This window comes from Fundulus heteroclitus, chromosome 7, assembly GCF_011125445.2.
Source record: "Fundulus heteroclitus isolate FHET01 chromosome 7, MU-UCD_Fhet_4.1, whole genome shotgun sequence".
Taxonomy (NCBI): domain Eukaryota; kingdom Metazoa; phylum Chordata; class Actinopteri; order Cyprinodontiformes; family Fundulidae; genus Fundulus; species Fundulus heteroclitus.
The window spans coordinates 23,936,287-23,959,339 of NC_046367.1; the positions used below are offsets into that span (position 1 = coordinate 23,936,287).

The following is a 23,053-nucleotide window of genomic DNA, read 5'->3' on the forward strand; positions in this document are numbered from 1 at the left end:
TGTGTACAAAAGCCCATCTAGGGACAAGCGTTCCATAGTGGCTCACGCTACAAACACCATGATACAGCCATGGGACTGATGTCTGTGTTGTGTGTCTGTCCCTGTCAAATAAATCCAATAGAAAGTAATACTGGTGAGTGTCAGCTGTTGTTAAGGGACCTAAAAGGAAGACTCTTTTTTAGAGACCTACAAAGTCTTTAGCTACCAGCTAGCTAGCTACAGACTGATTATGGCCGGATAAAAATAGCTTCTCCTGACCTGTCTGCTCCTCCTGCTCAGGACTACGTCACAAGAGCACACGGCCCTTCTCTACTCCAGCGCGTGTGCTGCGTTTAGCCCCTCTTTGCCAGTCTGCGCCTCCAGACTAAAGCAGAAACGACACAAAGTAGCTGTGTCATCTTAAAACTACAGATATTTCATAATGCCACTCACTTACCGGATTTATGACCAGAAACTTGTTGGGAATCTGGAACAAGCTTTTTATTATGTACACAGACAGCCGCATGACCTCCCAACTTGGTTGATATCTTGTGAAATATTCTGATGGCACTGCCCTATTGTCACTTCTTCAGGGGGCTCAATCGGGCCATGGGAGTGCTTTATCACAGTCTGCGAGGTGGTGTCATGATAACTACCTGGACCTTAATGTGACAAAAACTAAGCAGTTAATCATTGATTTTTAGGGAGAACCATTTTAACCCATAAGCCAGCATCATTCATGGCAAACAATTTTAAATTGTAGATGCATATAAATGTTGAGATTGTAGAGACATATAAATACTTAAGAACCATGTTTGACTCCAACCTCAAGTTTGATAAAACCATAGTCAATCACTAAGTGGGCACAACAAAGAATCCACTTGATGTGGAAGCTAAATTATTTTAATTGATCTCAGAGGGTCTTATGTCATTTTTATTATTCATTTATTGAAAGTGTTTTAACGTTTTCTTTTATCTTTTGGTTTTATGGATTGTCTGTGAGGGACAAGAATAGCCTCAGCAGTGTTGTGAAAATTTGCTCCAAGATCACTGGAGTTAAGCTGACAGACCTCCCTCTGGAAAAAAAAAAAAGGGTGCTCCAGAAGGCTAAACAGGTCATAAGTCATCCTGTCCACGTTCTTAGTCAGGGACTCTGTCTAATGCCCTCAGGACGGCACTACCTCATCCCCCCCCAAGGAAAACTAACAGATATGTAAAATATTTAATGTCTTCTGTCATCAGGCTTTTAAATAGTGTTGACAGTGGTAACTAGACATGTGCCAGGCATTGTAAACCTCTGTGTTTATTTATTTATTTTTTAATCTTCTTGAACATCGGTCCCTGCTTAGTACATGTATTGTGTTCTTTGTATTTGCGTCTTTTCCTGGTACCCAAATGCAATATGATGTAATCAAAAGTGTTTCTGAATGTTGGATTGATTGTTGTCTTTGTGTCCCATTTAGAACGACTGGAAGACTAAAACTGAATTGCCCTATGGGGATAAATAAGATTGATTGATTGATTGATTGATTGATTGATTGATTGATTAATTGGAACACAGAGCCGACGCAGAGCCCAGGCTCAAGCTCCACAGCCTGCGTCTGACTGGGCAGTTTGTGCAGAAAGCAATTAGCTGACGCGTCACAGGGGGTATAAGGTCAAAGGTAAACTGGTGATTGGGGGGCATTGCTTGCCATTTCTTTTATAATATAACATTATTAATCCCTAAATATCAAAGGGAGTAAGAAATGTATTTATTTATTTATTACCAAAAGTTTCCTACTGATCTGCATATTGGTGTATGAATGTATGTGTTAGTGAGTGCAATTTTGTGAGTGTAAAGCGTTTGAATGGTCAGTGTGACAAAACAAGTTCAGTCTATTTACCATTTAGGTAAATGCAGCAAGAAGGTCCTTGGTTCGTATCCTACCCTGGGTCTTTTTGCATGGAGTTTGCATGTTCTTAGGTTAATTGGTCTCTCTAAATTCTCCTTAGGTGTGAATGTGTGCGTGAATGGTTGTTTGTCCTGTTCGTCTCTGTGTTGCCCTGCAATAGACTGGCGACCTGTCCAGGGTGTACCCCTCCTCTCGCCCATTGACAGCTGGAGATAGGCACCAGCACCCCTCACGCGTTAGAAAATGGATGGATGGATATTTACCATTTACATGCTTAATGCCAGAAAAAAAGAATTTAATGATTACTTTCCTTAAATTCAGAAGTTTGCACACATGATGATAGTCAATTTTAGCAATTTCCCAAAGCCTAGATGATTTTGCAAGTGCCATGTGAGGTGTATTCATTACATTTGGATGATTTTGAAGCATGTGTGGATGTAGCGATAGGCCACAGAGAGAACAGATAATGAAATCCCAAAGTGTACTGAACGGAAGCCATTACTCCAAAGGAAACAGAGAAAACAAGATTACAGTTTGAAAATGCAATCGGGGGCAAGGACCTTCATTTCTGAGACATGTCATGTGGTCAAATGGGACTAAAATTAAAGTGATTGTCCTTAATATCCAGCATTGCATTTGAAGGAAAATGGGGACACTGGCAAGCCTGAGCACACCATCTTGACTGAATTACACAGGTGGCAAGATCATGTTGTGGGGATGCTCTGATACAAAAGGGAGTAGTGTACTTTACTAAACACAACTTGCATCATGATGAAAGAAAATATCAAAACAGAGCATCTCAACGCAGCCATAAAGTTAAAGCTTGGGTATTAAGTTTTTTTCCCCCAAATGGACAAACACTTAAAACAGTCACAGTTTAGCCCTGATCTAAGTCCCATAGAAAATGTGTGGGCAGACAAATGGCAGACGAGGCTCATGAGTCGAAATCCAGAGATCAGAAGCCTTGTAGAAGTCCGACAACTGTAAGGCAAATGAAGTTGTAACATTGTAAGCATGCATGGCAAGACTACTGGCCATCTATGGGCAAATGCTTTCATTGATCTAGTGTTCTTCTTCTTGTTCTATATAATTTTCTGACAGTTTACAACTGGATGGAGATGCTATTAAGAAATTAATTTTCCTATATTTCTTCAAAACTTAAAATAAACTAAATTATATACATACTTATACACTCACACACACATACATACTAAATCCTCTCAGGTAATTTTGTATCTTTTAAATATTTAATAAGTGCTTGAATTATATCATAATCTAGTGTTGAGCTGTTACAGTGCTTAAGTAAGGCAAAAAACAGGTGCAAGGCATGAAGCTGATTGCAGCGGAGCCGATGGACTTGGTGGAAAGCAGACAGACACAAATCCTGGCAACAAGAGACTGGAAAACAACACAGACAGATGGTGTGTGGCGTCATACCACATTCCATCTAAAAAGACACCTTTAGTTCTGCACATCACCATTTTTTAGTTCTGATGAAATGTCTGATGAAATATCACTCACTGCTCCTTTAAACATCAAAAACTAGCATGGCTCAGTGACTTTATTTAAATTTGAGGTCTGAATGCCAGTCTCTCATTGTGCAACAAGCAGGGAGAGGTCCTGTCTGCCATCATAGCAATGGAGAAAGATCAAAGATAGGCTGCTCTGTAAGTTTGTCGGCTACACACTGAAGTTTTACAGCGCTGCTGCCAGAAGCTGTGACGTCACTTCCTCCCATATGTAAAAATATTCAACTGTGGCCTCTGTTTAGCACTTACAGCCTGGCCTTTAAGCACAGACAAAACATGACAAACTACACAGTACATAAAAAGGTACTTGTTCAATGAAACAGGGTATGTCACCTAAAGCTACACTTTTAAGTATAAGTCTATAACAGAATATTTTCTATAATGTTTCAGATGGTAAGGATATATAAAATATCACCTATATTTTTATAGCTGTGCAGTCCTCTCTGTTTCTGTACAGGTTATTTTCCTTAGCACTCAGTTGTTTATCTATAGTTTAAGCCCTATTTGGGTGGAACCACTAGATTTATTTTCCCACAGCCCATTATGTACTATATGCAGCCATAGCGTCAGTGTTCTTCGTATTGACCTTCATTCTGTCACAGAAGCTGCAGAGTGGGCTTGTTAGAATGGTGGCAGATGGACTCTCGGTGCATATTGCCAATTTCACTACAATCAATGCATTGTGTTGTTTCAGACTCATTTGCATTTCTATGCATTGGTGTTAGCAGGTCCACGCAGGGTTGGCAGAGTCATTGGATGCAGAATCGCACATGCAACATCGTCATAAAAAGGATTACTTTGTATCATGAGCACAAATACTGAGGTCAGTGTTGGCAAAAAAAAAAAAAAAAAAACCTGATTGTTGTGAGACAGAGATGCAGTTGTCTGACCAAACAGCACTCAAATATAGAACAGCAACAGATAGAACATCATAGATGCATGGAAGCTATATTTTGTATTTTTTTTTTCACAGACTAAAAATAACTTCCATGTTTCCTGAGGGGAAAACACATGTGCCGTTTTCTTTTGAGCCTACCCTCTCGTCACAGCTGTTAGTCAATACACAAAGGGTATGATGTAATCTCCATTTAACAATTCTTTCGTCTGCAGAAGAATGAGGCAGAGTTGTGTCTTTTCTAACCCCCAGTCGGTCAAGGCAGATGACCGTTCATACTGAGCCTGGTTCTGCTGGAGGTTTTTCTTTACACCGTTTCATGCTTGCTCAGTATGAGGGATTGCTGCAAAGCCATGGACAATGCAGACTACTCTCCCTGTGGCTCTACGCTTCAGGAGTGAATGCCGTTTGTCAAGACTTTGATGGAATCAACTGGGTTCCCTTATATAGGAAAATGTTGGACCAATCTGTATAATCCGACTTTGAAAAGTGCATCGAGATGACGTTTTATGAATTGGCACTATATCAAAACTGAAGTCTTTTCTAGATCCTTGTGTGATGCTAGATATGCAGTTCACAAATTAAAGTTGGTTTTACTTCAATTTTCCTTAGAAATCACTAATCAAATCCTTTGAGCTTTAAACCCCAGACATTGATCCTTTAAGGTCAGTTTTTTTTTTTTTTTTTTTTTATTTGGGGTTTAGGTCTGGGAAGTCAAGTGATGGTCAAGCTAGGTATTGGTCCAAGTTAGGACATTTGCAGTCAAAATAAGCCTGTACACCACATTTCTTCAAGTTTGTTTTATTGTACATATTGAAACTTGTGCATTCCAGGTTTACAAGAAACACCTTGCTTAGTGAATATTTCAAACTGGCCAGAGTAGGCCAACAAGTACGAGTGCAAGTCCATCATGCCTTCATTCCACAGCAGGGATTCTGATGACTTGGACCCCACGACAAAGGGGAAGCCACTTGCTTTTAAAGACCATCTGGTGGAGCCTGTAGCCATTGCTATGGCAGAAACAAAAATGCATGTGGCTCAAGTCAGCGAAGCTTGTGGAATGTGCAGCACAGAATGGTCTTCACTAGGACTCCGTCTTTTCCTTTTCCTGTTCAATGGCTGAAAGAGTCAAGAGTCAAAGTTAGCCTCATGAACCACAAAAGCCCGAATTAAAAGTAGTTACATGGAGCAGAACTTACTCTCTTTGGTTGGCAGTGTGTTCTTTTCTTGGGTCTCAGTCTTCTTCAGCTTGGTTTTGTCAAAGGTTGTGACCTCAGTGATGTCGGGTTTGTCAGACATGATTGCAAAAGGCACTAAAAACAGGAGACAGGCTTGTAAATTACAGTCACTGAAGCTACACACAACTGAGGAACACAAGACAAAAAAAAAAATAAATTAGACTTAAAGTTCAGCAACCCAGAATAAATAAGTTTGATCAGAGGGTTAACAGCACAATACCAACTCCAGGAGGAGTTGTTTGACTCTTAAGCATGCCTGCCTTCAAGAAATCCTTAAAGGACGCTGTCCTTTCCTTTGCAAACTAAATTATATTTACACATTAAAAAGTAACATTTACACACAAACATAAAAAAAAAAAAAAACTACAAAGCCAAAAGTACACTTACCAAGCTTGTATGCACAAGAACAACACCGAACGAGTCTCTCAAAGCCGCAGGAACAGAGTAAGGATGAACGGCGCATTCATTCAATAAATACTGCCCGGTATGTTAATCACCCTCTGACGTCACGCCGGCTCTGCGTTGGTTAATCAACCTTATATTTCTTAATTACTATATCATTTATAATATTTAGGGTGATTTGAAACAGATATCTAACATGTCTACGCCGTAGTGTAAGTTTAGGCACGTAAGCGGAGCCTTTTGACAAAAAAATAAAAATAACTGCTAATTGAGCACCAGCTGCGTCTCATTCTGTGATTAAAAGGAGTCTGGTAAATTGGGCCGGACGTCACAATAAGCTGTGCCGATCACAGCAGTGGTTCTAGAATCTAGATGTTTCTTCACGAACAAAACGACATCACGCCGCAGTGTAGTTGTCTAATAAAAGGGTTTATGTGTAAGATGATGAGTTTTTAAATTTTCATCACTTGCGACCCCACGTGGGCTAAAGCGGTAATGCAGCGAGGGAATAAGCTTTGTCCAAATACGGCGCACAGATTTAGCTAAGAAGCATTCTTTTGAGCTCAGACTGCAGGTAAACGCCTCAAAATGACATCAACGATACGATTGACACTTTTTTGTGTGACAATTTACCATTTACATATTTTCTTAGTCTTAGTCTTAGTCTTTCATTATTTTAAATTTCTGAAGCTTAGTTAGAGGACGTACACTGCATTCACTTCAGGGAATATTCCCATCCTATTAGAGACGGTAATAATTTTAGAGACTTATATTCAGGTTGATAAATATGCAGTTTGATACATATTTGTAGTTTTATAGGTCAAACATAATTGGAAAAAATATTAAATGAATAAACATCAGTCTTTTCAATATGAAAAATATTCTTTAATATTCTATTAAATAGAGATATCAAAAACACTTAATTTAATTCATATATAATACATTTTTCACATTTTCTGCATTGCAGACCACCATGGAAAAACTTAAACTGAGAATGTAGAACCCTAACACACATTATTAACCTGACTAACCAACCTTCAACAACTTAAACTGACCACAGAACTGTAAGCTTAAATTGTTTTCATGAGAGCAGAACCCATGGATTAAAAAAAAATATGCAGAAATAACATTTGTCATTTTTAACAGGTATTGAATTTAATTGATGACACACATGTCACATGTCACACATATATTCTGACTTTTTTATTGTTTGGTTGTGACACTCCTTTTTAATAACAACAATCTTTCACTTGCTGGTAAAGAAAGAAAAACAAAACCTCATGTAGCTAGATAAATTATCTCTTTTTCGCCATTTTAGGATTCAGTAATAAAAGTTTCTAAAAATCACAGTTGCAATGGCATATTTTAAAGCATAGACTTCCCAAGAAGATCAAACATTTCCTATTTTATCATCACCTCCCTACTTGCTGCTGAATAACTTTTTATAAGACTTACTGTACAAAATCTGATTATCCACTCTTACAACATTTCGTAGATTCTGCCAGAACCAGGGCTCAGCAGCCGCTGTTCTGGGCCACTCCACAACGCTTTTCTCACAAAGCCTCCTCCTGAGGCGCAGGAAGTGAGAATGCTGCAGGACAGGTTCGAGCATCAGCAGCACAATCACATCCACATTCTCATCTAGCAGTCTCTGGTGGGCCAGGTACATTGCCAGTTTGAACACCCCGGTCTTAACGTAGCCCTCTGTCAGGACAAACAGGGTTTTGCGACTGTTTTGGATGCTCTGTGTAAGGTTATCCAGTAGTGGGACTCCTGGGGGCCAGTCTCTCTCCTCCAAGCACAAAGGAAAAAGCTTCTCGCCCTCCTCTTCCAATTTCACTCGCAGATTTATCATTACCCACTCGGAAACGCGTGGATCCTTGGTGTCATAGGTCACAAAGACATCATAAATGTTTTCCTGTGAGTGCAAGGATCTGTATCCCTTCAGTTTAGCCTTGATGTAGTGCAGGACATAGGAAGCATCCCAGTAGAACAAATGAGCAACTGTTGCCACAAACATGAAGACAATATGGAAGAAAGTTGTGAAAACGTACATCCTGAATGCTTGATCGTCATTCACACACTGGTCAATATTGAAGTATATCAGTGGACTGTTGCGGCCATTTCCATGTGTTTCACATCTCACCTCAGTTGTCAGTCTAGGAATCTTTACCTGTCTTTTTCCAATCCATATAATGAAATCCAAAGAATCACAGGTACACTGAAATGGGTTTCTTTGCAAAAATAAAGTCTTAAGATTCTCAGGTTTTGGTTGGAAGGTGGACTGATTGATGATTGGCAGTTGGTTGGAGCTGAGGCTCAGAGTTTGAAGGCTTTTCAAGCCATTGAAAAGTACATTTTCCAAATGAAAAATTTGATTGTCACTTAGATTAAGAAAAGTCAAGGAGAGGCTGGTAGTTCTTTTAAGACCTGCTATGTTGGTCAAGGAATTGTGACTTAAGTCTAAAATTTTAAGTTGAGGAAAATAAGTCAGACTATCCCAAAGAAAGTCAATCAATTCGTTCTGACTGATGCGTAGTTCAGTCAAGTTCCGAGGAAACTTTTCATAAACATCGTCAGGGATCTTTTTAATGTTGTTACTCGATATATCTAAAACTGTTAAATTAATCAGGTTGGTAAAAAGAGTCTTATAAGAGTCATCCCCAGCTTTCCAAAGAGTTCCAAGCTCGTTATGTGTAAACTGTAGCTCCTCTAAAGACATACTGTGCATCTGTTTTGTTGTTAATTTTGAAATTGAGTTATGGCTCATATTCAGTACCCTCAAAACAGGCAAATTGTTTAAGAAATGCAATTTATTTGTTACTCCATATGCCATAAAATAGTGTGGATTATAGCTGAGGTCTAATACTTGTAAATTCTTCAGTTCCTGGAAGGCATTTTCATAAGCTAAATTGATCTTATTGAAGGAGAGGTCCAAGTAGGTCAAATTAGGCAGTGATGAGAACTCTGTGCCATTAGGTGCAGCAGAGAACCCATTTCCCGACAGATTCAGACACGCAATATTTCCATAACCTTCAAATTGCTTCTGAGAAATGAAGAATAAATTATTTGAACTGAGGACAAGGACTCGTCCAGAGTTAAAGCACTGTTGCTTTACAAGGCCATGAGATAGCTCGAATGAAAAGTCTTTTGGAGGAAGTTTTATGAATGAGGAGACAGAAATGTCTGAACCCTCATTGCGTCCGTTTCCTGAAGTTGACATTTTTTTCTGTGGAGTGGGATAGAGCCTGTTTTCTGACAAATAAATCATTTTCAAGGGGTGGAATTGGGTAAAGACAGTGGAATTAGCATTAATGATAAAATTAGTCCCCAAATTAAGAGCTGATAAATTTCTAAGTCCATAGAGAGGCTTGAGTGTCTCTGGTTCAATACTCTGAAAGACCAAACCCTCCATATGCAGGGTTCTTAATGACTGAAGATTTGAAAACTCATTTGAAAGATTAATGGTTTTAGGATAAAGTTTTAAAGCATAGTTGAAAGAAAGTGCAACCACTTCAAGCCTTGGGAGATATTGCAGAAATTCAGCCTTTCCAGTGATTTCGTTGAGTAAAAAATTGAAAGAAAGGAGCAGATGTTTGAGCTTCCTCAGGTTCTTAAACCATGACGGATTCAGATACTCCAGTGAGTTTCCTCCCATATTTAGTTCCTCAAGTTGTGACAGATTTTCAAATGCATCAGCGTCAATCCCAAGAGAACCTTTCGGGCAAGGCACACAGGGAAATGGAGCGTTTTCACATCTGGGGCAGTTCCCTTCTATTTTAAGGAGTGTTAAGTTGTGCAAGCCAGAGAAATCATCGTTGGATATATACTGTATTCTGTTACAACTTAAATTAAGCATTTTTAAAGATCCTGGTAATCCTTTCGGAACTTGGCTCAAATTGTTACGACACAAATCCAGATCTTGGAGTTTGGACATGTGGATAAAACTGTTTTCCTGGATTGTCACAGATCTGCCACACGGATTCCAGTAGTAGCAGTTTTTGGACAACCACAGTTGTTTCAGGTTTGGTAAGCCGGCAAAGCTTGTTTGATCCAGAAATGTAATCTTGTTGGTGCTTAGCTCAAGGATTTCCACGCCAACAGGGAGTCTGCTTGGAATGTCTTCGAGGCCAATGCCACTCACTTTCAACTCGTGCAGTTTTGTTAGGTTTTTGAGGTTTGCGTTGAGGACCCCTTTTTTGTTCTTGGTAGCCCAGTTGAGATTGAGCCAAGTCAGATTCAGAAGACTGGAAAAGGTGTCGGCTTTAATGGTCTTCAGGGAATTGTCTGATAGATCAAGATCGGTTGCATTGCTGGTTATCCCATCGGGTACCCTTTCAAAGCCCCGACCACTACAGTCAACAAGGACCTTAGAGGTATTGGAGGCTGTCACATCACAGAGAAACTCTGCATTCCAGTGAGGCTTGCAGGCAGCAGGTTGGATCTCCAGATGGCAGTGCAGACCCAGAAGAAGCAGATGAATCCAACGTGTTACAATCTGAAATGAATATTGAAGTAAATCATTTGTGGGACCTAAAGCTTTGTTTTATCTCCTGTGGCTTTGCTCAGTTTAGTTTGATTTCCACTTTTTTAGTACCGCTGACAAAGAGTTTTATGTCCCACATATCCCAGGTGCATATCACTAAGTTTGGATATAACGAGAAGGTAATTTACTTCTGAAATTAAAATCAAACTGTGAGACTTTAAATTAATTGGTTACACATCTTTTAAGCATTCATTTCTCTTTGTATGAATTACTGTGGCTTACAACTAATGAGCAACCAAAATTCACTTGATCGGAAAACTAGATTACTAAATAGGAACCATAAAAAAGTGAAATATAGAGTATGTTCATAGTGCATATCCCCTTCAAAAAAGTGAAGTATTCAGTTGTAATAAAACACTAAAAAGATTTATACATCATACATTCATGCCTCAGTTTAAATGTACATTTGCTATAGAACAAATAGTTAAAAAAGACAAAGTACCTTGCAACAAAAGACTGGAACACAACCATTTCATGGATAAAATAAATACATAAAGATTCTTAGATACTAAATCAAAATTTAATCCAAAAATAGCATTGTAAAACCGAAAACATGTTTGAAAAATAAATACTTTCTGCCACACATATACATGCTGAGAAACTTGTGTTATTAAAACTCACCATTGTGCATTGATTGTATTGAGCATCCAAAACTTCAAAACGGATTCTTTCAATTATAGTTTATCTTGAAAAATAAAACCTAAAAATAACAATGTAATGCAAAAGAAGCCATTTTTGCATTACTGTCAAAACATTGCACACTCTGTGTGCTGGTTCTTTTTATCCACACGTTATGAAAAGCAAAATAATCCTGCTTATTGAAGTCTGATATAAAAGTGGTAAACTGTTTTGGCAAACAGGACAGGATGTGAGAAATGTAGTCTGCCAATTGCAGAAGTAACTGTAAAACAGTTTCATTTCCTCAGCAAAAGCTGTCAATCAGTTCCCCAGCAATAGAGACAAAAAGCAAAAACTTCTGCTGTTGTATAAACCATGCCACATTAGGGTACTAGAGCAATTCAGGGAAATGTATTCAAGGGCAGCTGATCCAGATCGCTGCTGCTCATGTTCTCACTAAAACAAGGAAGGTAGAGCATAACACCCCAGTTCTGAAGTCCTTACACTGGCTCTCTGTAGCTCAGAGTATAGACTTTAAAATACTTCTGTTAGTTTATAAATCACTGAACGGCTTAGCACTAAAATACATTAAAGACCTGTTGTTGCTGTATCAAACCACCAGACGACTCAGATCTTCTGGTTCTGGTTCTACTCTCCATACCCAGAACCAAAACCAAATGTGGAGAAGCAGCATTTGGTTCCTATGCTCCACAAATCTGGAACAAACTTCCAGAAAACCACAAATCAGCTGAAACACTGAGTTCCTTTAAATCAAGACTGAAAACCTGCCTGTTAAGATATGCTTTTGGGCCATGACAACAGGACCATTGAACAACATATTTGATGTTTATTAATGTTTTCACTTGATAAAATTGAATATTTGTTACTGGTCTCACAACCAGTGACTGTTTCAATGTGTTTATGATGTTTTTATGTTTTCATGATGTAAAGCACTTTGAACCGCCTTGCTGCTGAAATGGGCTATACAAATAAACTTGACTTGACTAGGCATAAAATATTATGGAAAAATGTGGGATTTAAGTACGTTAATGTATGGTGGTTTCTTTTTGTGGAGTTAAACCAGGGTTGTTCTGGATACAAAGCTTTTTTTTTAAGTGGGACTTCAATAAATTATTTTACTCTCTTCTTTATATGTGCAGTAAAGCCTAAGAATATTCAAACTTCAAACAGATTTAGATTCAACATCATTTCCTTTTGCCCAAGAAGTTTGTTTCTGATAGAAAATATGGAAAGTTAGAAGTTGTCACTGTTTAAAGATGGCAACTCTCTAGCCTGGATTGAACCTTCCTTGTTTTCTATCAGAAGTTCGATTCTGACTGAAAACAAGGAACATTATCTATCTTGAGGAGACAATACCTCTGTTGGATGCACTGAAACTTAACGCATCTTAGGAGATGTCAACTCTGATCACCTCAAAGAAAGAAAAACAGGCAGTGCATGCAGCACAGCCTGCTCAATTTTGACCCCCCCCCCCCCGCCCCAACGGTCGCCACCTGGCGGCCCCGAGGCGGATGTGGAAGGGCGAGAGGCCCAAAACGAATCCAACAAAGCAGGATCAGGAATGGAGGAACGGGGCACCCATGACCGGTCCTCGGGCCGCGGCCTTCCCAGTCGACGAGGTACTGGTGACCCTTCCCCCGCCGACGGGAGTCCACGATCCCACACATCCGGCGTCCTTCATCGTCCCTGGTGGGAGGAGGGGGTTCGGCTGGAGGGCAGAGGTCACTAAAAAGAATAGGCTTGATCTTGGAGACGTGGAAAGTTGGATGGACTCGAGAATGAGGGGCAGACGGAGATGGACAGCGGATGGACTGATGATCTTCTCAATCTCATAAGGTCCAGTAAAACGGGGGGCTAACTTCTTCGCTGAAGGATTGGTGAGAACGTCTTTGGACGAGAGCCAGACCTTCTGAACGGGGTGATGCTGTGGAGCTGGTGTCCTACGTCGGTGGGCAAATCTTCTGTTCTGCTCTGCAGTCTGAAGTAGGGCTGTGACGGTGGAGTTCCAGGTCTGACGGCAACGGAGTATGTACTGATTTACTGACATGACCAGGATTTGAAGCTCATCAGAGGGAAGTAGTGGAGGATGATAACCAAGAGAGATCTCAAACGGGGAGTGACCGGTGGTAGAGGAGACATGAGAGTTTAAAGCATACTCGACCCAAAGCAAAAACTTGTTCCAATCTGTAGGAGATGAAGAGGTGAGGCATCAAAGTGTGGTCTCCAGCTGCTGATTCATGCGTTCAGTTTGACCATTAGACTGAGGGTGGTATCCAGAGGTGAGGGTGTAACGGGCACCGAGAACAGAACACAAGTGTTTCCAAACCTGAGAAACAAACTGAGGACCCCGGTCAGAAAGGATGTCGTTGGGAATTCCGTGGAGTCTGAAAACATGTCTTATTAGGAGTTGGGCAGTCTGGAAGGCGTTGGGTAGTTTCCTAAGAGGGATTAAATAACAGAACTTGGAGAACCAATCTACAACCGTGAGGATGGTAGTCATGCCTTGAGAGGACGGGAGACTGGTGACATAATCTGGAGCGATGTGAGACCAGGGACATTTAGGTACAGGCAGGGGATTAAGGAGTCCAGCAGGAGGCTTATTCGTAGGCTTATTCCGAGCAAAAACGGGGCAGGCGCGAACATAGTCGCGGACATATTTGGTCCAGGAGGGCCACCAAAACCGGCGAGACACTTGGGACTGGGTTCTTTAAATGCCCGGATGGTCGGAGAACTTAAAATCATGACACCAACAGAGAACTTCGGGACAAACTGAGCTAGGTACGTAAGTGAAACCAGGAGGAACGGTTCCAGGATCGGGTTCAACTTGTAAAACCCTTTAGCTCCCAGTGGAGGGCACCAAAAGTGCAGGTGGGAGGCAGAATGGGAGCATGCTCACCATCAGAGTCTTGGGGGGCATACAAACGGGACAGAGCGTCTGGCTTCATGTTTCTAGAGCTGGGACGGTGGGTGATGGACAAGTTAAACCGGAAAAAGAAAAGTTACCAACGAGCATGTCGCGGACATATTTGGTCCAGGAGGGCCACCAAAACCGGCGAGACACTTGGGACTGGGTTCTTTAAATGCCCGGATGGTCGGAGAACTTAAAATCATGACACCAACAGAGAACTTCGGGACAAACTGAGCTAGGTACGTAAGTGAAACCAGGAGGAACGGTTCCAGGATCGGGTTCAACTTGTAAAACCCTCTAGCTCCCAGTGGAGGGCACCAAAAGTGCAGGTGGGAGGCAGAATGGGAGCATGCTCACCATCAGAGTCTTGGGGGGCATACAAACGGGACAGAGCGTCTGGCTTCATGTTTCTAGAGCTGGGACGGTAGGTGATGGACAAGTTAAACCGGAAAAAGAAAAGTTACCAACGAGCATGTCGCGGACATATTTGGTCCAGGAGGGCCACCAAAACCGGCGAGACACTTGGGACTGGGTTCTTTAAATGCCCGGATGGGCGGAGAACTTAAAATCATGACACCAACAGAGAACTTCGGGACGAACTGAGCTAGGTACGTAAGTGAAAACAGGAGGAACGGTTCCAGGATCGGGTTCAACTTGTAAAACCCTCTAGCTCCCAGTGGAGGGCACCAAAAGTGCAGGTGGGAGGCAGAATGGGAGCATGCTCACCATCAGAGTCTTGGGGGGCATACAAACGGGACAGAGCGTCTGGCTTCATGTTTCTAGAGCTGGGACGGTGGGTGATGGACAAGTTAAACCGGAAAAAGAAAAGTTACCAACGAGCCTGTCGGGGGTTTAGGCATCTGGCGGGTTGTAAATAAGCCAGGTTCTTGTGGTCAGTCCAAATAGTTATGGGCTGCTCGAACCCCTACAACCAATGTTGCCACTCCTCTAAGGCTAACTTGATGGCTATGAGCTCTCTGTCACCAACGTCATAATTTCGTTCAGCTGGAGAAAAAAAACACTGGGGGGAAGTTTCTAGTCAGAATCTGGACATTGGGAAAGAGCTGCTCCCACCCCTGCATCTGAGGTGTCTATCTCCAGGACAAACTGATTACTAGCTGGGTCTGGATGTATGAGTATGGGGGCCTGAGAGAAACAAGTCTTTAACTCCTGAAAAGCAGCACCGGCCTCTGAATTCCAAGTAAATGGGGACTTAATGGAAGTGAGGGTGTGTGTGTGTGTGTGTGTGTGTGTGTGTGGGGGGGGGGGGGGGGGGGGGGCTTCGATCTGACTGTATTCCCTAATGAAACGCCTATAAAAAGTTAGCAAACCCGAGGAAACGCTGAAGCTGTTTTCTAGAATCAGGTATTGGCCATTCTAGCACAGCCTTGATCTTATCGGGGTGTGATCTAACCTGTCCGCCTTCTGAAATAACGCAGAGGAAGGTAACTGAGGCTTTGTGAAACTCACATTTGTCGGCTTTAACGAACAGGTGGTTTTCAAGGAGGCGCTGGAGAACAAGACAAACGTGTTGTTAGTGCTGGCCATGATCTCGGGAATAAATAAGAATGTCATCTAGGTTAACAAAGACAAACAAGTTGAGAAAGTCCCGTAGGACATCATTAACAAGGGCTTGGAAAACTGATGGGGTGTTATACAGCCCAAATGGCATGACTAGGTATTCAAAATGCCCCAGGGGTGTCTTAAATGGCGTCTTCCACTCATCCCCCTGGCGGATGCAAACCAGATGATAAGCATTACGGAGGTCAAGTTTGGTAAAACCTGACCTTGAACTCACCTGATAGAGAGAAAAACAGGCAGTGCATGCAGTACGGCCTGCCGAATCCTGACAAAGGATGTAATTACAGTTAGTCAGATTAAGCCAATTTTATCTCAAACTGCTTGCCATACTGCGCTGCTGACTAACTGGAAAGCCACGGGATAGGAAGATCCACAGGGTTTATACTTTGATTGTAGTTGTATGACAACGGTTGTCCGGTTGACATTTGGGAACAAACAGACGTAATAAAATTTTAGAGACTGGTTAGAAGTTGCCATGCTGACAGAGCTTTGGGCAAACTGTTCATAAACAGCAACCAGATTTAGCTGTAATTTTCTGTTCTGGTTCATGTTATTATTTTGGTTAGTTAGCTTTCCTGTCTTGGATTAGTTTGTATTGTTACTTTCGTTCAGTATTTTGTTCAGTTCTGTTCTGTTCCCTGCCACTGTTCCTGTCAGTCTTTCAGCCACTCATTCTCCTTCTGATTACTTCCACCTGTTCTCTTTTATTGGCTCTCCTTTTCTCCTTTGTTCTCCTGCCTTTTTAAGTCTGTCTCTTCTGCTGCTTCCCTGCTAGAACGTCATTTCTCATGCCACACATGTTTACTCACCCATTCTCCTGCCCGTCCGTAAGAGCTCTCCAGCATTCTGTATTTTTGCCTGATCCTATTCAGTTTCTCTGTTTTTTGAATCAGCCTGCTTCCTGTTAACGTTTTTGGTTTTGCTTGGATGACTGATCTGTATTCGGCTCTGGACCCTTTTTCTGTATACCCGTTTGATCCACCTTCATCACCTCCTTAATAAATTATGTTGATCATTATTTTAGTGTCTGGTTGAATACCGGGTTCATCCCCTTCCTCATTCACTACATTAGCATGATGGCTAATTGCTAGGCTAGTGACCAGAAACATCTGGTTAGCTGTTGGTACTTGTAACTAGTTTGTTGAGTGTCCCAGTCCTTATAGCCTCACTGTTTGATGGCAGCAGAGTGCGAAGCAAGCAGTATAGCTTAATAAAATCAACATATTAGATCAATCACATTAAAAAAGTATCTTAGGCTTATATAGCATGTTAGCTAACGTTAGTAATGATAACAATGTCATGGCTTTTTCAAATTCCACCCAAATTTGTCAATCCAACCAATCATGTCTATCATAAACTCCTCCCACACCACAAGAAACTCAACTTCCTCCTTGTTCCATAATACACCCTGTGACAAACTTTTTATTGACATACAAATGAATATGAATTGTTAAAATCACACACACATCTTTTTGATAGCTTTCTTACTCCAGAGTTTCCTAAACCAAAAGATTGAGTGAAAAACAAATGATTTCCGTCCTGATTTAAAAGAGCCAGTATCAGGATTTTCAGAGGGTTCAGAGTTGAAGATTATAGACACTAAATAGAGCCTTGCTCTTGTTTAGTTCTGGTCCTGTTAGCAATAGATGAGCAGCTCTTTGGTGACCTGAAAGGTCTAAATGGTCCATGTTTGACTCCAATGAAACATGCTTTCCCCTGTTTTCTTTTCTTATGTTCTTTTCTTATTGTCTTGTCACTGAAATGTGCTTTACAAAAAACTTGCCTAGCCTTGCCTATTGAATCAAAAATGTGTTTTGACTGAAAACCATTTTGTGCTTTATAGACCAATAGCAAATGTATCCATAAAGCACCAGTCACCAGTCAAGGGTGACAATCCATGACTAAAGCTTTCAAGGATGGAGATATTTCTACAATAAACTCCAAAACATCCTCCAAATCCCATAGACAACACTCACTGTAGCCATGTCAATCATCAAAATCATTCCAAGTATACAATTCATAATTCAATGACAGCATATTAATGAGTAATACAGTCGTTAACAATTATAGCAACAAAATGATCAAATAAAAGTATTCAGAAAATGACAATTTCTCAAAACACACTCTATAAACCTTACACCTAGCTGGGGATTTGAGGTCTAATAATTTAAGCACATATTGATGTTTAATTTAAGACTTTCATGTAGTCTTTTCCATGTTTTAAACAAAGTGTTTTTTCTGGTCTTTAAAACTGAGAGCATTTCACATTTTACCTTTCAAGCCCATTTAAGTATCTATTTAGTCACTGTTCTAGCTTGCACATAGGAGACCATAGTGCTTTTTTCACTACAAACTCTTGTGGGTTTGCAAGTGGAAAAATAACTTTAGGGAAAGTCACAAGAAGGTCTTGTTGAACATGTGCAGATGTTTGTGTCTGATCCCCTGCCATGTTGCTGTGTTGACTTTGCATGAGTTGTCTGTATATGCCCAGCCCAATGTTTTTTGGATATTTCTGTGTTTCGCGTGTGTGGATGCACATTTTTCAGGTGGATTGGGATTGAAACACCAAAATCATGTAAGGCTCAAGGTAAAGTCTAAAACACCACTGTGAATCATTAACTCCCAGATGGTTATGAACAGTTTTGTCCTTCTTGCTACTTCATGTTGAAGACTTTTGTATAAGTCTCACTGTACATAATCTGATTATCCACTCTTAAAACATTTCGTAGATTCTGCCAGAACCAGGGCTCAGCAGCCGCTGTTCTGGGCCACTCCACAACGCTTTTCTCACACAGCCTCCTCCTGAGGCGCAGGAAGTGAGAATGCTGCAGGACAGGTTCGAGCATCAGCAGCACAATCACATCCACATTCTCATCTAGCAGTCTCTGGTGGGCCAGGTACATTGCCAGTTTGAACACCCCGGTCTTAACGTAGCCCTCTGTCAGGACAAACAGGGTTTTGCGACTGTTTTGGATGCTCTGTGTAAGGTTATCCAGTAGTGGGACTCCTGGGGGCCAGTCTCTCTCCTCCAAGCACAAAGGAAAAAGCTTCTCGCCCTCCTCTTCCAATTTCACTCGCAGATTTATCATTACCCACTCGGAAACGCGTGGATCCTTGGTATCATAGGTCACAAATACATCATACATGTTTTCCTGTGAGTGCAAGGATCTGTATCCCTTCAGTTTAGCCTTGATGTAGTGCAGGACATAGGAAGCATCCCAGTAGAACAAATGAGCAACTGTTGCCACAAACATGAAGACAATATGGAAGAAAGTTGTGAAAATGTACATCCTGAATGCTTGATCGTCATTCACACACTGGTCAATATTGAAGTATATCAGTGGACTGTTGCGGTCATTTTCAGGTGTTTCACATCTCACCTCAGTTGTCAGTCTAGGAATCTTTACCTGTCTTTTTCCAATCCATATAATGAAATCCAAAGAATCACAGGTACACTGAAATGGGTTTCTTTGCAAAAATAAAGTCTTAAGATTCTCAGGTTTTGGTTGGAAGGTGGACTGATTGATGATTGGCAGTTGGTTGGAGCTGAGGCTCAGAGTTTGAAGGCTTTTCAAGCCATTGAAAAGTACATTTTCCAAGTGAAAAATTTGATTGTCACTCAGATTAAGAAAAGTCAAGGAGAGGCTGGTAGTTTTTTTAAGACCTGCTATGTTGGTCAAGGAATTGTGACTTAAGTCTAAAATTTTAAGTTGAGGAAAATAAGTCAGACTATCCCAAAGAAAGTCAATCAGTTCGTTCTGACTGATGCGTAGTTCAGTCAAGTTCCGAGGAAACTTTTCATAAACATCATCAGGGATCTTTTTAATGTTGTTACTCGATATATCTAGAACTGTTAAATTAGTCAGGTTGGTAAAAAGAGTCTTATAAGAGTCATCCCCAGCTTTCCAAAGAGTTCCAAGCTCGTTATGTGTAAACTGTAGCTCTGCTAAAGACATACTGTGCATCTGTTTTGTTGTTAATTTTGAAATTGAGTTATGGCTCATATTCAGTACCCTCAAAACAGGCAAATTGTTTAAGAAATCTAAATTATTTGTTACTCCATATGCCATAAAATAGTGTGGATTATAACTGAGGTCTAATACTTGTAAATTCTTCAGTTCCTGGAAGGCATTTTCATAAGCTAAATTGATCTTATTGAAAGAGAGGTCCAAGTAGGTCAAATTAGGCAGTGATGAGAACTCTGTGCCATTAGGTGCAGCAGAGAACCCATTTCTCGACAGATTCAGACACGCAATGTTTCCATAACCTTCAAACTGCTTCTGAGAAATGAAGAATAAATTATTTGAACTGAGGACAAGGACTCGTCCAGAGTTAAGGCACTGTTGCTTTACAAGGCCATGAGATAGCTCAAATGAAAAGTCTTTTGGAGGAGGTTTTATGAATGAAGAAACAGAAATGTCTGAACCCTCAATGCATCCCTTTCCTGAATTTGAATTTTTTTTCTGTGGAGTGGGATACAGCCTGTTTTCTGCCAGATAAATAACTTTCAAGAAATCAAGTTTGATGAACATAGTTGAATCACAATTAATAATAAAATTAGTCCCCAAATTAAGGGCTGATAGATTTCTTAATCCATAGAGAGGTCTAAGCGTGTTTAAACTAACATTCTTGAAAACCAAAGCCCCCATATTTAATACTTTTAACGACTGAAGATTTGAAAACTCATTTGAAAGATTAATAGTTTCAGGATAACGTTTTAAAGCGTAGTTGAAAGAAACGTCAACCACTTCAAGCCTGGGGAGATATCGCAGAAATTCAGCCTTTCCAGTGATTTCGTTGAGTAAAAAATTGAAAGAAAGGAGCAGATGTTTGAGCTTCCTCAGGTTCTTAAACCATGACGGATTCAGATACTCCAGTGAGTTTCCTCCCATATTTAGTTCCTCAAGTTGTGACAGATTTTCAAATGCATCAGCGTCAATCCCAAGAGAACCTTTCAGGCAAGGCACACAGGGAAATGGAGCGTTTTCACATCTGGGGCAGTTCCCTTCTATTTTAAGGAGTGTTAAGTTGTGCAAGCCAGAGAAATCATCGTTGGATATATACTGTATTCTGTTACAACTTAAATTAAGCATTTTTAAAGATGCTGGTAATCCTTTCGGAACTTGGCTCAAATTGTTACGACTCAAATCCAGATCTTGGAGTTTGGACATGTGGATGAAACTGTTTTCCTGGATTGTCACAGATCTGCCACATGGATTCCAGTAGTAGCAGTTTTTGGACAACCACAGTTGTATCAGGTTTGGTAAGCCAGCAAAGCTCTTTTGTTCCAGAAATGTAATCTTGTTGGTGCTTAGCTCAAGGATTCTCACACCAACAGGGAGTCTGCTTGGAATGTCTTCGAGGCCAATGCCACTCACTTTCAACTCGTGCAGTTTTGTTAGGTTTTTGAGGTTTGCGTTGAGGACCCCTTTTTTGTTCTTGGTAGCCCAGTTGAGATTGAGCCAAGTCAAATTCAGCAGACTGGAAAAGGTGTCGGCTTTAATGGTTTTCAGGGAATTTTCTGATAGATCAAGATCGGTTGCATTGCTGGTTATCCCATCGGGTACCCTTTCAAAGCCCCGACCACTACAGTCAACAAGGACCTTAGAGGTATTGGAGGCTGTCACATCACAGAGAAACTCTGCATTCCAGCGAAGCTTGCAGGCAGCAGGTTGGATCTCCAGATGGCAGTACAGACCCAGAAGAAGCAGATGAATCCAACATGTTACACTCTGAAATGCATAAAAAAGTCAGTGAAGTAAAATAACTTGTATATATTTTGTTCTACAAAATAAATAAACACACAATACGTCTAGTGTCCTTGTTGGCTCTGTTGACCTGTTATACCTTAATTATTCATTGTCATGTCTTATGTGGTGGTATTGAATTGAAATGCAGGCACCAGCTTGGCAGCTAAATGACGAGGTGAAGAATCATAATTTATTGAAATGAAAACAATAAAACTTACAGGTAGGGCAGGAAAAGACAAGGACCAGGAACGGAACATGGAGCAGACCAAACAAAGAGGTAGCACAATGGAGGGTCCGACAACAAGGAAAAGAAGCAGGTGGTTTTAATATAAGTATAGAGTGGAAAGCAGAAGGGCAGGTGAAAGTAATTAACTACACAAGCAAAAATGAAACGAAGAAGACAACTCAAGGTAGGCAGACAAGGAAACAAAGAACTTACAGAAATAAGAACAAACTTCATTCATAATTTAAGTTCCTTTCTTTCTTTTTTTAGGATGGGGTGTATCACTGATTTCTATTTATTCACTGGATAGCTGATTGACCCGAAAAACTGAAGTCACTGGCTGCCATCTTGCTACTCCCTACTCTCACAGAATCACAACATAAACAGGCCGACGTGTGCAGCATTTGGCTGCAACAACAAGCAGTTTTCTGGCTGTTTCACAGGTCATTTTGGTGGACGTACTAACGGTATGAAGTACTGAGAAAGTCATATGAAATATTTTGCATGTTATATACATATAACATGTTATATATTCTCAACTAGAACTGCAACCCTGTATATCATTCCATCATTGAAGATATTTTTGGTAATTTGTTTACTGTTACTTTTATTATTATTATTATGCAGATATGTGTGTGTGCATTCACACGCTGTGTATGTAATATATAGATATACATGTTCACTTTAGTGTGTTTTCTTGCAAATTTATGTGATTTTTAAATTGGTTCATTAATTTAGCTCTATTGTAAATCTATGTCAGATTTAAAGGCTAATGCACAGACACAGCAATAAAGTATATGGCATTTGACATTTTAAAAGTCTTAAGCTCCCCTGAACATGAGAAAATCATCGTAGTTCGATGCTGTAGCGCACGTATTTCCTAGTTACTGGAGGAAAATAGGGAGTAGCAATGTGGTGGCTGGTAGCTTCACAGCGACATGTACTACCAATGGCCAATCAGCAATCCAGTGAATAAATGGAGATCAGTGGGGTGTATCTGTTGCAGTGTTGCATGTCTTTATGGTTTACAACACCTTTTTGTTTTTATGGGTCTTTGCCATGGGTTAACTCCTCAAAAAGCATTCACTCTTCAACCAGCATTTGGAGATTGACTGGTTCATAAACATTAAACATTAAAATAATTTAACATAGATCAACTTTAGAAAAAAACACATTGTTTTGCAAGAAGACCACATCTATACTTTTCAAGTCAGATTTTACTGATGAAATTTGGTTTTGATAATGTGTTGTCAAGACATACAGTAGCTTTTGTAACGTGGATAAATGTGGTAAAATAAAGAATAATACTGCATAATCTGCAGAATCTCCTGCTGAAAGAGAATAAAAGGCACCTGGTCATGTAATTATCATGTTTGTAGTTTTTTCCCCAATTTTATGGCCTTTGCTTTTTTCTCTGTACCTCCTTCCTCTGAGGTCTATTTTCAGAAAACATGGCACCTCCATTGTT

At 40.5% G+C, this 23,053-nt stretch overlaps 3 protein-coding genes across 3 annotated transcripts; all 3 read right to left on the bottom strand.

Annotated features, from left to right (window-relative positions):
• Nucleotides 1–5,093: 5,093 nt before the first annotated feature.
• Nucleotides 5,094–6,059, bottom strand: tmsb4x (thymosin beta 4 X-linked). Its single transcript, XM_012873271.3, has 3 exons — nucleotides 5,924–6,059; nucleotides 5,498–5,611; nucleotides 5,094–5,417 (listed from the first exon to the last, which is right to left on the bottom strand). Exons 1-3 carry the CDS (start codon nucleotides 5,997–5,999, stop codon nucleotides 5,383–5,385), a joined length of 225 nt encoding a protein of 74 aa, XP_012728725.2. The 5' UTR covers nucleotides 6,000–6,059; the 3' UTR covers nucleotides 5,094–5,382.
• An 826-nt stretch (nucleotides 6,060–6,885) lies between these two features.
• LOC118563824 (toll-like receptor 8) lies at nucleotides 6,886–14,437 on the bottom strand. The gene is made up of 3 exons (XM_036139752.1): nucleotides 14,389–14,437; nucleotides 12,617–12,831; nucleotides 6,886–10,436 (listed from the first exon to the last, which is right to left on the bottom strand). The coding sequence occupies exons 1-3, from the start codon at nucleotides 14,435–14,437 to the stop codon at nucleotides 7,359–7,361; spliced, it is 3,342 nt and encodes a 1,113-aa protein (XP_035995645.1). The 3' UTR covers nucleotides 6,886–7,358.
• Nucleotides 14,438–18,144: 3,707 nt separating this feature from the next.
• LOC105933645 (toll-like receptor 8) lies at nucleotides 18,145–23,049 on the bottom strand. The gene is made up of 2 exons (XM_021321863.2): nucleotides 23,044–23,049; nucleotides 18,145–21,344 (listed from the first exon to the last, which is right to left on the bottom strand). The coding sequence occupies exons 1-2, from the start codon at nucleotides 23,047–23,049 to the stop codon at nucleotides 18,267–18,269; spliced, it is 3,084 nt and encodes a 1,027-aa protein (XP_021177538.2). The 3' UTR covers nucleotides 18,145–18,266.
• Nucleotides 23,050–23,053: the final 4 nt, after the last annotated feature.

Coding starts and splice junctions, on each gene's coding strand:
- tmsb4x (XM_012873271.3), bottom strand. CDS start 5,999: ATGCGCCGTTCATCCTTACTCTGTTCCTGCGGCTTTGAGAGACTCGTT. Junction 5,612..5,923: donor TTCTTGTGCATACAAGCTTG/GTAAGTGTACTT, acceptor TCCTGTTTTTAG/TGCCTTTTGCAATCATGTCT. Junction 5,418..5,497: donor CACACTGCCAACCAAAGAGA/GTAAGTTCTGCT, acceptor TGACTCTTTCAG/CCATTGAACAGGAAAAGGAA.
- LOC118563824 (XM_036139752.1), bottom strand. CDS start 14,437: ATGAAGCCAGACGCTCTGTCCCGTTTGTATGCCCCCCAAGACTCTGAT. Junction 12,832..14,388: donor TGCCCCCCAAGACTCTGATG/GTGAGCATGCTC, acceptor TCTGCCCTCCAG/CCGAACCCCCTCCTCCCACC. Junction 10,437..12,616: donor ATCCGCCTCGGGGCCGCCAG/GTGGCGACCGTT, acceptor TATTCATTTCAG/ATTGTAACACGTTGGATTCA.